The 15,036-nt window shown below is 37.3% G+C and overlaps 1 protein-coding gene across 1 annotated transcript in view; it reads right to left on the reverse strand.

The window, feature by feature from the left end:
• ADGRV1 (adhesion G protein-coupled receptor V1) overlaps nucleotides 1-15,036 on the reverse strand; it is a 712,618-nt gene that overhangs the window by 606,421 nt on the left and 91,161 nt on the right. The window contains 5 exon segments of the mRNA XM_078151750.1: nucleotides 3,068-3,811; nucleotides 7,229-7,446; nucleotides 7,856-7,982; nucleotides 13,551-13,817; nucleotides 14,865-14,988. Of these exon segments, the coding sequence (XP_078007876.1) occupies nucleotides 3,068-3,811; nucleotides 7,229-7,446; nucleotides 7,856-7,982; nucleotides 13,551-13,817; nucleotides 14,865-14,988 (1,480 nt within the window).

Genomic DNA, 15,036 nt, shown 5'->3' on the forward strand with positions numbered 1-15,036 from the left:
AAGGCTGACTTTGCTCAGCTCTGCCTCATTCAAATCCAATTCATGTGCAAGTCAAGACATCATGTTCCTGATGTCATTGGTTCTCTTCGAGAACACAGGACAAACAACAAGAACAGTAATAATAAAGTTAACAATTATACAGTGCTGCTATGTGCCTGAAACTGTGCTAAACAATTTACAATTATCTCATTTAATCCTCACTACAACCCTGGGGAGTAAGCATTATTATGGTCTCCATTTTACAGATGAGGAAATTGAGGCAAATAGAGGTTATGTGAACTGCCCAAGATCACACAGCTAGTCAATAAATATAATTTGCTAGGTGGCATTGAGGATAAAGTGTTGAACTTGGCATCAGGAAGACCTGAGTTTTAATCCTGACTCAGACACTCAATAACAATGTGACCCTGGATATGTCATCTAACCTGTTCTCATCCTCAGCCTCCTCCTCTATAAAATAGAGATAATGGTTCAACTAAACTATATTTATACTAGGGAACCTCTGAGGTGAATTTCCAAGTCAATAAGTAAAACTGTCCCAGTGATAACATTTTTTATAAACCATCACTAAGTTTCCTCCTTTTAAGTAGACACATTAATCTGGAAATTTATAAACATAGCTGGCCACATGCCCACAGCTATGGCTATGGACTAAGCAAGTCAACATCATTTTGTCAGTGCACCAGGAGCATAATTCCCACTCAGTTAATTCATCTGGCTCCAAAATAAAGGTTTTCTTATAATGTAAGTTCTATTCATTTTCCTATGGCATTTGAGAATGAAAAGCCATTACCAGTTCATCAGACAGCCTAAGTGAACAATATTGCCATAAAATTTAGTTGTGTCCCTTTTCCTTCCTTCTTTCCTGGTTCTGTAGATAACTCCCTGGCCTGGATGTTATCCTACAATAACTTTTTTGGGGATATAAATGTATAAGCTATGGCTCCTTCCATCACTACATTTAAAATCTATTTTGAGGAGACAGAACATACATACATTAATATGTATATATGTACACATATACATATACATGTATGCACGTGCACACACATACACACTCTAACAAGACTTTCTTGAATAATATAATGATCTATAATTTCCCATTGTTGTAGTAAATGGTCTTGTGCATTTGTGGTGGTCCCTCCAAAAAAAGTTATCACCAGGTAGTCAATCTAATAATGAGCCTCTCCAAATTTATCAAGGCTCTCCTTGGCTAAAAGATAAACCATTATCAGACCTTAACCTTTTCCAATTTGATAAAAGTATTAATAGCTACCATTTGTATTGGAAAAACCTGCTTCTCTTTACCCTCTCAACCCCACAATGAGGCACCAGAAGAACGTTTTCATGGAGGTGATATCTTTTTTTGCACACCCGTAAGTTCACTGGTATATGAAAGCTCCTTCTACCAATGTAGATTAGCACCTGCTGTGCAATTTCAGCCTTATAATTTAGCTGGGGGTACTAAGAGATTAAATGGTTTGTCCAAGGTCATATAACTAGTATATGTCAAGGGCAGGATTTGAACCATTCTTGACTCTGAGACTAGTGTTTCTCCTGAGTAACACTGTCTCCTGAAAAATGTTTACTGACTGACTAAATAACAATATAAAGAGATAAATGTTACTGACCCAATGAGTAGTAAAGATACTTCATTGTACTCTTGTTTGAATCTATAATTTAATTTGCATAGCCAACATCCAAGTGTGAAAACTCTTTTGACTGATGCAAATCATACCTTTGTTGGCAATTTATGTCTTAGTTTCCTAGGACACTCAGAAATTAAACAACTTGCCTATGGCCACAGTATGTTAAAGGCAAAATTCAAATCCTAGCCTTCCTAACTCCAAGTCTGGTCCTCTAACCACTGTACCACTCTGACTTCACTCTATAGGTAGTAGCATTTAATAAATATTTGTTGAAATGTATTAAATTGAACCTAAAGAATTTCAGAGGAGGAAAAGTTCAGTTTAGGTTGCAATGCTTAGTACTGGAGGCCATAACTAAGAATCAGTGCAGGCACTCCCTCCTCCAGTGCAGACCACAAGCCTCTGCCAAGGCCCATCAAGGGCATTAGGAAATTTGCTGCACATATTCTAAACAGGTATACATTGAGTACTTCAATATCAAAAATGGGAAAGAAAATCGATTAAGGTCATATGAAGAACGTGCTGAGAAAGAATGTAACCTCAATACATTTTTCTTTATTTATTGTTCAAAATAATACATATATATGGACAAATATTTATCTACTCATCCTATCTAACTGTTCATTTACCAGAAAAGCCATAATGAACATACCAAATCACTAGAGTAAAGAAGACCTGAGCTCAATTACCCTCCAACCCATATTGGCTATGAGACCCTGGCAAGTCATTTAACCCTGTTTGCTTCAGCTTCCTCAGTAGGAGAAGGAAACGTCAAACCACTCCATTAACTTTGCCAAGAAAACTCCAAATGAGGTCAAGAAGAACCAGATACGACTGAAATGGGTGAACAACAAGTATGTACATGTGTGTGTGTGAAGGGTTGGGAACAGCAATGAATTTTTGAACCTGGGTACCTGGACATAAGGTGGTGCCTTTGACAAAAATAGGAAATTTCAGAATAAGGGTGGGTTTAGAAAGAAAGATGATGAGTTTTGCTTTGGACACACTGAGTTTGGAAGACCTATACGACACCCACTTAGAAACAGTTAATCAGCACTTAGTGATGACCGACGGGAGCTCAGGAAAGAGACTGGGGTTGGTGATTTAGATTTAGGAGTCAACCGAACAAAAATAATAATTAAAACCATGGGATCTTATGAGGTCACCAAGTGAGAATATACAGACACAAATGCTCCTCAAAACAACACTTAATCCAGTTTAAACATAAGAATGCTTCTTCAAAGTAGCCCACACAGTTCAGCTACGTGAACTCTTATCCATGTTTAGTAGTTTTTCCTAAACCTGCAACTTTAAAAAAAAAAAAGTGATTCATTTTTAATGAACACTTGCTTTTCCTCATACCTTCCAACTTAGGATAACTCCAAATCTAATACACTGGCTGTGAAGACTTCACTCACCATCAGCTATTGCTTCACTTTTCAAGCTCTTTAATCCTCGGGGCATTGGATTTCCATCAAGGTAGAATTCAATTATGCTATCATCCAGGATAATCAGAAGATGAAGCCAAATGTTTTCTTCCAAGTATTTCACGGCTGTTGTTTTGGCAACATAAGTAACATTGGAACCCAGGGTAGTGTAATGAAGCATAAGTGTTACATAGGAAGTGTTTGTTTGAATCCTCACACCATAGTACATGGTTCCATTGCCATCATCTTTTTCTACTATAAATCCATTTGTATTGGCATTAGGGATCACCCAAGCTGAAAATGTAAAGTTGGCAATTGTGTTATTCCTGGTAGTATGGTACTTTGAACTAATGGTTCCAAATGCATCCTCCATTCCACTGAAGTACAAAGCATCTGTTCCACTGTGATGGCGTCTCCTATGTGGCTGTGATTGTACTGAGCTGGGAAAAATTCCAATTAATAAAATATCTATCATTGCAGGTAATCCAGTAGTGAACTCACTGGACAGTATTTCCCAGCCTACTCGTACATCTCCAAAGGTCCCTTGTTGCCTCAAAACAGTGAAGTTTGTAATATAGGACATATCATCTTCTGAAAGGACATCTTCCGCTACTTCCCGTTCCTGACAATCTGGGTCCAAGATAAAAACTCCAAAGGGGTCGTCATTGAATGGAATCATTACTATGACATGTAGGTTGGTTTCTGCTAGATGCCCACCAGGACCTGGGGATCCACCTGTGTTTGGAGAATACAAAATGAGTAAGAACCAGAATCTGAAACCAGTATATTGAAGACTTTGAGTTTATTTAAAAAAATAATTTTTAACATTAAAAACAAATGCATATTTAACAAGGCTAATATCACCTATAAATGAAATGCCATAGGAAGGGGGAAACCAAAAAAAGTCAAATGGAGAGAGAAGGGAAATGTTTTTGTGAATTTCCAAAAGACAATGGAAAGGGCAAATTGAGAGGGAATAGGATAATAGAACAGGTTGACCCCATGAACTGAAACTCTACCTCTTTCCCCTATTCTTTACTCAATCACCACCACAGCTCAGATCCTTATCAACTCTCAGCTCAACTCTTATAGCAGCCTCCTGATTAGACTTCCAACTTCCAGTCTCTCCTGCCTCCTCTCTTCCACATGGAAATAAAAATAATCTTTCTAAACCACAGTTGCGATGATGTCATTTTCCCTGCTCAAGAAACTTCAGTGGCTACCTATGGCCTCTAACATAAAATATGAACTTCTCAGCTTAGCTTTTCATCCAGGCTTCCTTTCTCCTTTTCTGGAATAATTGTACAATATTACCCGAATGACTGCCTCTGTGGCCAAGTTGCTATTCCCTGAAGAAAGTATTTAATTTCCTGAATCCATACCTTTGTACATGTTATTTTTCATGTCTGAAATGCCATCCTGCCTGACCTCCACTTTTTAGAATCCTTATCTTTCTTCCACGCTTCATTCATATGCCACCTTTTATTGGAAGTCTCTCCTAATACCCCTAGTTGTTAGTGCTGTGTTCTCCCTCAAATCATCATCTATATACTTATGTGTTTATATCTCTCCAGTAAAATGTAAGGTTCTAGAGAGCAACAACTATTTGCCTAACTTTTTGCATCCCAATGCTAGGACAGAACCTTGCACATAGCAGGTGCTTAATAACTGTTTGCTGGATTGATTTGGATTAGGATAAAAGTCTGTGAACAACATTGCCTTGCAAAACATCAAAAACTAGTGTCAGAGAAAATGAGTCTGCAGAGAGATTGGCATGCATCCCAGCAGATGAAACTAGAAGAAGGACAATAAACAGATATGAAATGTAACCAATGTGCCAAAGTAGTTATATCTTCTCATCATCAGAGATAATAGAACCACCACAATTGGGCTCTGCCACCTCAGGATCCAAAGTTCTATGTGAGGAAATGGGTAATTAAACATAAAGAAATTAAGTCAAGGAGAACAGTTGGGCTGCTACAAAGGAGATACTAAGGAGATACAAAGGAGAACTAAGACGACTGGCTAACACACAAGATGAATGAGTCAGAATTCAAAAATATCTTCACAAATCAGAACTTTGGTCTGAATCAAGAGGAAATTTAATAGGGACAAAAATAAGGTCTTACACTTAGGTTCAAAATATAGGGATAAAAACAAGGCCTTACACCACGACTTCACAAATGCAAGATGAGGGCTGCACAGTTAGATAATAGTTTTTCTGAAAAAGATATAGGAGCTTTAGTGGACATGCAGATGTAATTCTTAGGAGAGAAAGCACAAAAACATAGTGATCTGCACTAATGGAAGGAATAACCACTTGGACCAATCACAGATCCGCCCACATATTTAAGTAATGTGGAAAATTATTTTTAAACTCAATGCTTTGTCTTTAAGAAACTTTGCAATTTGGCCAGAACCATAGAACACCACCATTTAGCCAGTCTCCAATCTTCACAACCTTGTTATGTTTAACCCTAACCTGATCCCTCCTCCCTCATATCCAATCAATTACCAATCTATCTCTTCAACATCTCTCACATACATCTGTTCCTTTCCATTTCCACTACCACAACATTGGCACAGGCCCTTGTAACCCAATTCTCAGGCCACTGCCATAACTCCAAACAAGAAGACGTCTCGTCTCTATCCTCTCCTCCCACCATTTAATCCATCATAATTTACCTCATGCATGGCACTCCTCTCAAATCTAAAACATCCAAGTTCTACAATGAGTAAAGTACAAAATCCTTTTTGTCTAGCATTCAAAATCCTCCACAACTAGGGGCTACCCACTTTTCTAGCCTTATCTCATATAATATGTGTGGAAACACACTCTAGAACCAAATAAATTGGACAGTTTCTGCCCCTCAGCATAATCTGAGCTGCCTAGCCTTAATACAGTTGCTCCTGCTGTTCCCTGTGTGCACAATGTCCTCACTCCCCATCTTTGTTAAACTCCTACCCATCTTTTAAATGCTACCTTCTCCATTCAGCTATCCATTATCCCTTTGATCAATAATATATCCCCCCCTTTAGACTTCACATAGCACTTTATTTTAAACATGAATTCAAATCCTGCCTCTTACACTTACTAGTGGAATGACCATGGGAAGTAATTTAGCCTTCTCTGAGTCTCAGTTTCCTCATTAAAATATGGGGGCATATACCTGTTGTAATTATCTCAAATAGATCATCCATGTAAAGCATTTTACAGACCTTAAAGCACCACAAAAATTTCAAAGATTATAACTATTATTGATGTTAACATGTAACATAGTTATATGTATTTTTGTCTTAGCACCCTAGCAGAATATACATTGAGAATAAGGACCACATATGATATAAGCTCTGTATCTCCCTTGGCACTAAACAGTGCTCTACACACAGTAGGCACTTAATGTTTGTCCCAATTCTTCCTTCTCATTATTGCAATATGGGAAGACTTGAAAGAAATGTGCTCTATACACACTCTGAAACAAACTGTGATCCCAAAATTAAATATGAAAATATAACTTCTAAGGAGAGATTAGGGTAATGATAAAGTATTCTCTCCTATATAAGTACCTTCTACATGAAGGCTCTCCTTTTGAGTTTACATCCTATTTACACTGTCTATATCTTGTATGTGCATCAGTTTTTACATGTTATCTTACTCATTAGAATGTGAGTGCCTAGAGGGCAATAACTATATTTTTACCTTTCTCTGCACTCCCAGTGCTTAATACAGTGCTTGGCATATAGTAAGGGCTGATATATGCTTGTTGTTGATGATGATGATGGTGGTAGCAGTAACAAGATGTTTCCCCTTGGAACTCCTATAGCTTTTTGCTTTGCACATTCCTAATGATGTGCATCATGGTATATTTTAGCTGTCTGTATCCCATACCTTAGCTCAACTAAAACTCCTGGAAGACAGAGGCCCTGTCTTATCTAAATTTAGTATCTATTTCAACACCTATAACAGTGATACACACACACACACACACACACACACATATGCACACATACATGCACATGCACACACAGAATGGAATACTCTTAACATCAATAACAAAATCAACAAAATCTAATTTTCTAGGGGTATCTGTTTAAGTATAAGCTATAGCACCCTGGTGTTAATAGTAAGAAAAGTCTAGAGAGAAGTTATACCTGAAATGTTCACAAGGTTTAGAATATAAAATTCATTGAACTCAGGGATTTTATCTGGAATAGCATGGAGATTTATTGGCTTGGATACTTCTCCATCCATGAACATAACCATCCCTGAAGTTTCATAGAACTCTTGTCCAGGCTGTAGAGCAGAATCATTGTCAAACAACTGCCACATCAATGACACATTGCCAAAGTGTCCTCTGTGCCTCAAAATCCTGGGAAATTAATCATACCAAATAAGATTCATTTGTAATAGGTTCATAAGTAATGGATCATAAATTGAGTAAGAAAGCCAGACATAGATTTCCTCTGTAATCTTCAAATAGACATTTTTCTATTTTCCTATTTTCCTATTCACCATCCATCTTTCAGAGTTTTCCAGCCAACCATGAAAAAGGTTCACCTAATTTGTCAGGGGTATGCCATGTCATGTCATGTCATGTCATGCAAAAACAGCAGAATGAGGTAAGATATCTTAGCTGTATGTTATAAAGTAAAATATTTTTACTAGTCATCATACTCAAAATCTTGAATGGCAGGAAAGTCTGAGACAGACCAAAATGTACATGTTTTAGATTTTAAAATATCAAAATGAGAATAAAAATAGAATTAATATTTGCTTACCAAAATACATTGGTTTTTCCTTCTTCTACAACTTTGTCCACAGGCTCCAAAGAAAAAATACCATTGGGATCATCATTAGCTTCAATAATAACAGTGGCTATCCCATATTTATATACTACTGTGTCACCTAGTTTAAAATACAAAAAGGAAGAGTTTCAAGTAACCATACCAGAAGTTCATTTTCTGTTACATTCAAATCTTATCATATTTACTTATTTTATCTCAATACATCATTTGTATAAATTTAAATCTATTTGCAAGAATGAAACCATTTTCGACAAGTGCCAGAAGACAAATTAGTAATGCTACATTTTTTCCCCTGAGAAATTAATTTTTAATTGAATTCATTATCTCCCACCCACCCCTCTTCTTAACTTACCTATTGTTGTCAAGAATACCATCCTCCCAGTCCTCCAATCTGGATGTCATCCTTGACTCTTCATTCTCACCCCCCACATCTAATCAGTTACCAAGTCCTGTAACATCTCTACCTTATGTCCTCTTCTCTTCTCTGAAATCGCCACCACTCTAGTGCAGGCCCTCATCAACTGAAGCCCACACTATTGCAACAGCCTTCTGGTATGATGTCCTTGCCTCATACCTCTCCCCCTCCAGTTCATCCTCCACTCAACTATCAAAGTGATCTTCCCAAAGCCAAGTCAAACACATTATACAGAACTCCCACAAGTGAATAAACTTCAGTGGCTGCCTATCACAGCTAAGATGAACTACAAAATCCTCTTGTTTGGCTTTTAAACTCCTTTATGAAGGGTGCCTTTTCACCTTTTCAGTCTTCTTAAACCTTACTTCCTTCCACATAATGGACAATCCAGAAACATTGGCCTCCTTGCTGCTTCTCTCATAAGACATTCCAGACTTCATGCATTTTTCCTGGCTGTCTCCCATGCCTGGAATTCTCTCCTTTCTAGTATCTGCCTCCTGGCTTCCCTGGCTTCAAGTCTCAACTAAAATCCCATTTTCTATAACAAGATTCTCCCAGTCCCCTTTAATGCTAGTGTCTTCTCTCTGGGATTAATTCCAATTTGTATCTGTTTGTTTTTACATAGTTGTTTGAATGTTGTCTCTCTCCTATGAGATTGTAAACTCCCAGAGTGCAGGGATTGTTTATTGCTTTTCTTTTGTGAATTCTAGAAATTCACACAGTGGCTGGTACATAGTAAGTGCTCATTAAAGGCTTTTTAATGTAACTTGATTTGCCTAAATAACCATATAATACCAAACATCCAACATTCATTAATAGCCTACTAAGAGAAAGGCACATGCTAGAAGACAGGACAATAAAGCCAAAACAAAAAACTATCCCTGCCCTAAGGGAGCTAGCATATGACTGGGAGGATAAAACATATGAACCAGCAAGATCTTTAGCTCATGGCCTCTTTGCCTTTCACTACTCTAATGGTCTTACTCTGACTCCCATATTCTAGTCTCTCCCTTTTCCAAGTTATCTTGGCTCAGGTAAAGATCTAACCATGTTTCTCTGATGTTAGAAAATCTTCAGCCACTCCCTATTGTTTCTGGGATTAAACAACAACAACAACAACAACAACTCTGCCACAGGGCGTTTAAGGCTCTCCACAATCTATCAACAACTTGGTTACTCAGACTGTCATCTTACTCCCCTTCATGCATTCTCCATTCCAGCTAAACTAGACTGCTAGCTATTCCCTGAGGTCAACTTCATCTTCTTGCATGTGCCTAAATAGTTCCCCTACCTGTAATGTCCTCCTCCAAATCTTTCCTCAGAATCCTTATCTTCCTTCAAGACCAAGTTCAGGTCAGGGCAGCTAGGCAGTGAAATGGATAGAACACCTGCCCTGGAGTCAGGAGGACCTGAATTCAAATCCAGTCTCAGACCACACACTAAACACTAGCTGTGGACCCTGGGCAAGTCACTTAACCCCAACCACCTCAAAAAAAAAAAGACCTAGTTCAGGCACTACATACTCCACAAAGCCTTCTCTGATCCCTTGACTTGTTAATGCTCTTTCCTTCTCCAAACTTACTTATATGCAAATATATTATATCCCCCCAATTCCCTTTGATTGCATGGGCTTTCATTTTTGTCTATTATTTCCTGTGCTTAGCACAATGCCTATCACAGTAGATCCTTAATTAGTATTTGTTGACTTGACATTAGTTTTATTTCTCTTAGATATAGTTTCTACATCTTAGTTTTCTATCATCTAGTAAGGAACAGTGGATAGATAGAACATTGGCCCCTGAGTCAGGAAAATGAGTTCAAATCCAGCCTCAGATGATACTTACTAATTTTATATGACCCTGGGCAAGTCAGTAAAAACCTGTATACCTCCATTTCCCCAAATGTAAAATGAGGATGACAATAATAACATCTACCTCCCAAGGTTGTTATGAAGATCAACTGAGAAAATATTTGTAAAGCATTTTGTAAACCTTAAAGCACTGTATAACTGCCAGTTATTATCTTTAAAATCATAAGATTGAATCAAATCATTTATAAGTCCTCTTCCAGTTCTAAAATTCTGTGATTATGACTTGGAGCATAATTTAACTAGTTTAAATTATTAGAAAGGCATATAGCTGTTTTATATTTGTTTCTATGGCACACATATAGTCACAGATATGATTTGATTAATGCTAGATCCTTTGCTGGTGATATCTAACTCCCAACTGTAATAACTTTCCTGTGGGAAAATACAGTGTGCTTTGTGACAATCTGTTTTATAATGAGTTTCTAAGAATACATTGTGGCAAAAATCAAATACTCCCTGTATAAATCTGATTTCTGAAATCATGCATGTATTTCCCTGAGGATATGCTTCACAACAAAAATGGACTGCTTCAAGAGATACAAGTTCTTCACTTCAGGTAGAAGATACTAATTCCAAAGCTTGGCTGGGGGCAGGAAAAAGTACATCAGGGCAGAGGAGAAAAGAAAAATCCTCCCTCTTCCCCTTCTAAAATTAGATATTGATTAAAGAAAAGCAAATTAAAACAACCTTGAGATATCATTTTATGCCTATCACACTGGTTAAAATGACTGAAAAGGAAAGTAACAAATGTTGGAGGGGATGTGGAAAAATTGGAACACTAATTCACTGTTGGAACTGTGAATCTATCCAACCATTTTGGAGAGCAATCTAGAATTACGCCCAAAGGGTTATTGCCTATACCCTTTGACTCAGCAATACCACTGCTAAGTCTATTTCCAAAGATGACTTGAGAAAAAGGAAAAGAACCTATATGTTCTAAAATATTTATAGCAGCAAATGTAAGTATGCTAGGTCCCTCTATATAAATATAAATATAGGCAGCAAAGAACTGGAAATTACAGGGAAGCTCATCAATCAGGGAATGGCTGAAAAAGTTGTGGCATACGATCATGATGGAATACTACTGCGCTATAAGAAATGATGAGCTCAATGATCTTAGAAAAATATGGACAGACTTGCACACAATCATGAGTGAAATGAGCAGAACCATGACAACACTGTATACAGTTAACAGCAATACTGTTTGAAGAACATCTCTGAATGAATAAGTCATTTTGACTACTATAAATACCCAAATTAACTACAAAGGACATATGAAGGAAGACACTATTTGCATCCAAAGAAACAACTGATAAATAGGAGTATGTATAGAATTATTTTACATATGTGTGAGTGTCACACGCACACATATACATATTTGTATCTAATAGTAGCCATCTCTAGGGTGCAGGGGAGGGAAAGAAAAAAATATAGTTGCATGGTAACATATATTTAAAAGAAATAGCAAGTTGTACATAATAGATTTGCAGCTTTATGTGCAATCATCTTTTTTTCTATTCTACTATGTTATGGAAATATTTGTTTTATTCAAATTCAGAATAAAATAAATAAAACTGAAGAAAGATATAAAAAAGTAAAATTAGCATTCATAGATCTGGACCACACTAGAAAATGACCCAAGGCTGCCAGACTCCAACGGAGTTGGACCATGAAGGGGAGTATATAATAATGATAATAATAGAGTAATTAATATTGCTCATGTTCATCAGCTACTTTAAGGTATACAGAGTATTTTTCACATAGCAATCCTTTGAGGTTTTAGAAATAAAAATATCTTCATTTTAAGAGCTGAGATAACTGACTCTTCTATTGTCACACAGCTAGGGCATGACACATATGATATTTAACATGCTTCCCCACTAGGAAGCCTGAGGACATTTAAACAGTATTTTTATAGAGCTATGTGATCCCCTTACATATTAGGATATGAACTCTTTAAGAGCAAGGACTGTGTTTTGTTTTCTCTTCTTCTTGGCATCCCCAGCATATAGCCCAGGGCTTAGTATATGACATGTATTTAATAAATGCATGTTGACTGATTGGCTCCTGTCTCACTTTGTCCCATACCCTACCTAGTAGCTGGGTATTCTGTTTTCTTAATGAGCAAAGTGGCCACGTACACTCACCAGTGCACAAATTGGGAATAATTATTCCTTCTTCACCTCATCCCGTCCCCAACATAATTTAAGCCTGGCTGTCCAGCTAAGTGTTTTCATAGAAAAAGATAGTAGAAGGAATGTTGGCTTAGTCCAAACTTGGCCATACTGCACTACAGAGCAATTCCTTCATTTAGCAATTATTTGTTAAGCAAATTCACAAAGCTAGGTGCCAGGGGAGAAACAAAGATGAAGCTTAAAGAATATTTCCCTTCAAGGAGTTTCATCTGCAGTAAGAAAGGATATGCCCAAGTAACTACAGTACAACTTAAAATGTAAGTGTGAATCACATGGTGCTACAGAATTCAAAACTGGAAAGGAGGAAACTGAGGTGAGTTAGTTAACAAACAGCAGAGGTGGGATTAAAAACCCAGAGCAATATGACTCAATCCAATGCTCCTTCCGCTATGCCATGCTGTCTCTCACAAAAAAGTGTGAGGGTTAAGGAGAAAGACACCATCTTTAAATGAGAGGGAAGGGAAAGGATTGGCCAGAGGGGAGAGAAATCATGGAAGGCTTCATGGAGGAGCTGGCATCTGAACTGGGTCATAAATTTAGAGGATTTTGACAGCTAGAAATAGGATGGGAGCCTAGTTCATGAGTAAGAAATGGAATGATCAAAGTCACAGAAGTGGGGGATAACAAGTAACAGTGAAGAATTGTTTCACTAGAATGTAAAGACCTTGATGTTGGGAAAGATTGAAGGCAAAAGGAAAAGAGAACAGCAGAGAATGAGATGAATACATAGTGTCATGGAAGCAACAAACATGAGCTTGGACCAACTTTGAGAGATGGTAGAGGACAGAGGGGCCTAGCATGCTATGGTCCATGGGGTTCCAAAGAGTTGGACATGACTGAACAACTGAACAATAACAAGAACATAAAGTGCATAAAAGGGAATATGTGAATAAGACTGGAAAGGTAAACTGGCTCATTTTCATAGGAATAGGGTTAGGCCCCATGATTTCATTGGTACAGGTAACTCCTACCACCTCTTGACATCTTTGCAATGTAAAGACAGAGGGAATTGTCTTCTAGAGCAATGAGAGGTTATCACTCACCCAGGGTCACAGAGCCAATATGAGTCAGTAGCAAAATTTGAACCCAGGTCTTCCTGGTTTTAAGGCCAACTCTCTATTCACCATGCTGCCTCTCTTCAAAATACAATTAAAGGCAAGTGAACTGCTACACAACTAATTTTCTAACCTGTTGAATTAAAGAGGATGACATAAAAGGGCTCATCTGTTTCAGGAATGTCATCTTCATTAACAAATATGGATATACTCTGTTCTCTTCTCCCAACTTCAAAAAATAGTGTTTCTCCCTTTTCAATAGGAACAAAGTCTCCTTCTTCTGCAGTTGCTCTTCCATCCCTGGTAGCATATTGGACAGTGCAGGCAAAATCAAGGGAGCCATTTCTGAGAACCATAAAGTTAGCAACCCCACCTTCCTTAATCCATACCACACGAGGTTCTGAAATATACAGAAGAAAAAAAGACATACCAAATTCCTTGATTCTTTATATTGGTTAGTTTAGACTCAAATTCACCTGCAGGTCTTTACTGCCTCCATACCTTCACTGTTATTTCCCTCATGTAGAATTTGCCCCATTGCCTGTTCAAATTCTATTTATCCTTTGCAGTCTAGTTAAGGACCCATCTCCACCATAAAGTCTTCTCTGACCCTCCACCTCTCAGAGAACTCCCTTTTCTCTGCACTCAGACAGTTTGTTGAGTCTGGAGCATACAATTTAGCCTTAATTATGCAGTCTTGTATTATCTGTGAATACTGTAGGTGAATTATTTTTGTCTCCCCAATCAGAGTGCAAAGTCTGTGAAGGAATACCTCACTTCTTACTTCTGTATCCCCCAAAGCACATTGCTAAACATTGAGTATGCACACAAAAAAATACCTTCTGATTGATTACTATTAATATGCATCAACCAACATTGATTCAAAAAGTTCCTGCCATGGGAGAATTGATAATACCCAATGCAACAAAACTGTATAAAAGGATGAAGAAAAAGGTTCTAAAGAAATAGAATTAAAACAAAAATATTCACCAGCAACTAATAATATATTTAAAATATTCAAATGTTTAACAGCATGTAACGCCATTTAATGCAACTTTTTATTCAAGCCTTTGGGAGGGAAAGAATTAACTTTATGGTAATCATGCAGAAGGCAGTCAGGCCAACCAGACACTGAACCAGCTGGACTGTAGATTCTAAAAGAAGACAAAAGGGAGATTCTTTTCTCCTCTACCAAAAGAAAAGCAAATAACAAGTGCTTTTGGGGCTTAAAAGGGAGAATTAGCCCAACAGTACTAGAATTTATTTTATTTCTTTCATCTTTCAGAAGACTTTAAAAATATTTGTTAAGATTTGCAGCTGATTAGACAAGTTTCATCCTACCAAACTATATTTAAACAAGTATTGCATTAGGCATAAGAAAATTTCATTAAAAAAAAACTCTTTGCTAGAAATTTACATAAATTATTCAAAAAGACAGGCATGCCACCTGCAAAATAAATTGGATCATCATTTCTTCTGATCTGCAGGGTTGCAGTAGTTATATTTCCCACTTTGGCTCCACCAGTGGCATTAAAAAGGGTGACTGTGAATACTTCCATTTCCTCAGGTATCTGTTAAAAAATAGATGATAAGAAAGGCCTTCAAAAACTGTATGATTA

This window comes from Phascolarctos cinereus, unplaced genomic scaffold (genome assembly GCF_003287225.1).
Source record: "Phascolarctos cinereus isolate Bilbo 61053 unplaced genomic scaffold, phaCin_HiC Scaffold_4;HRSCAF=312, whole genome shotgun sequence".
Taxonomy (NCBI): Eukaryota; Metazoa; Chordata; class Mammalia; order Diprotodontia; family Phascolarctidae; genus Phascolarctos; species Phascolarctos cinereus.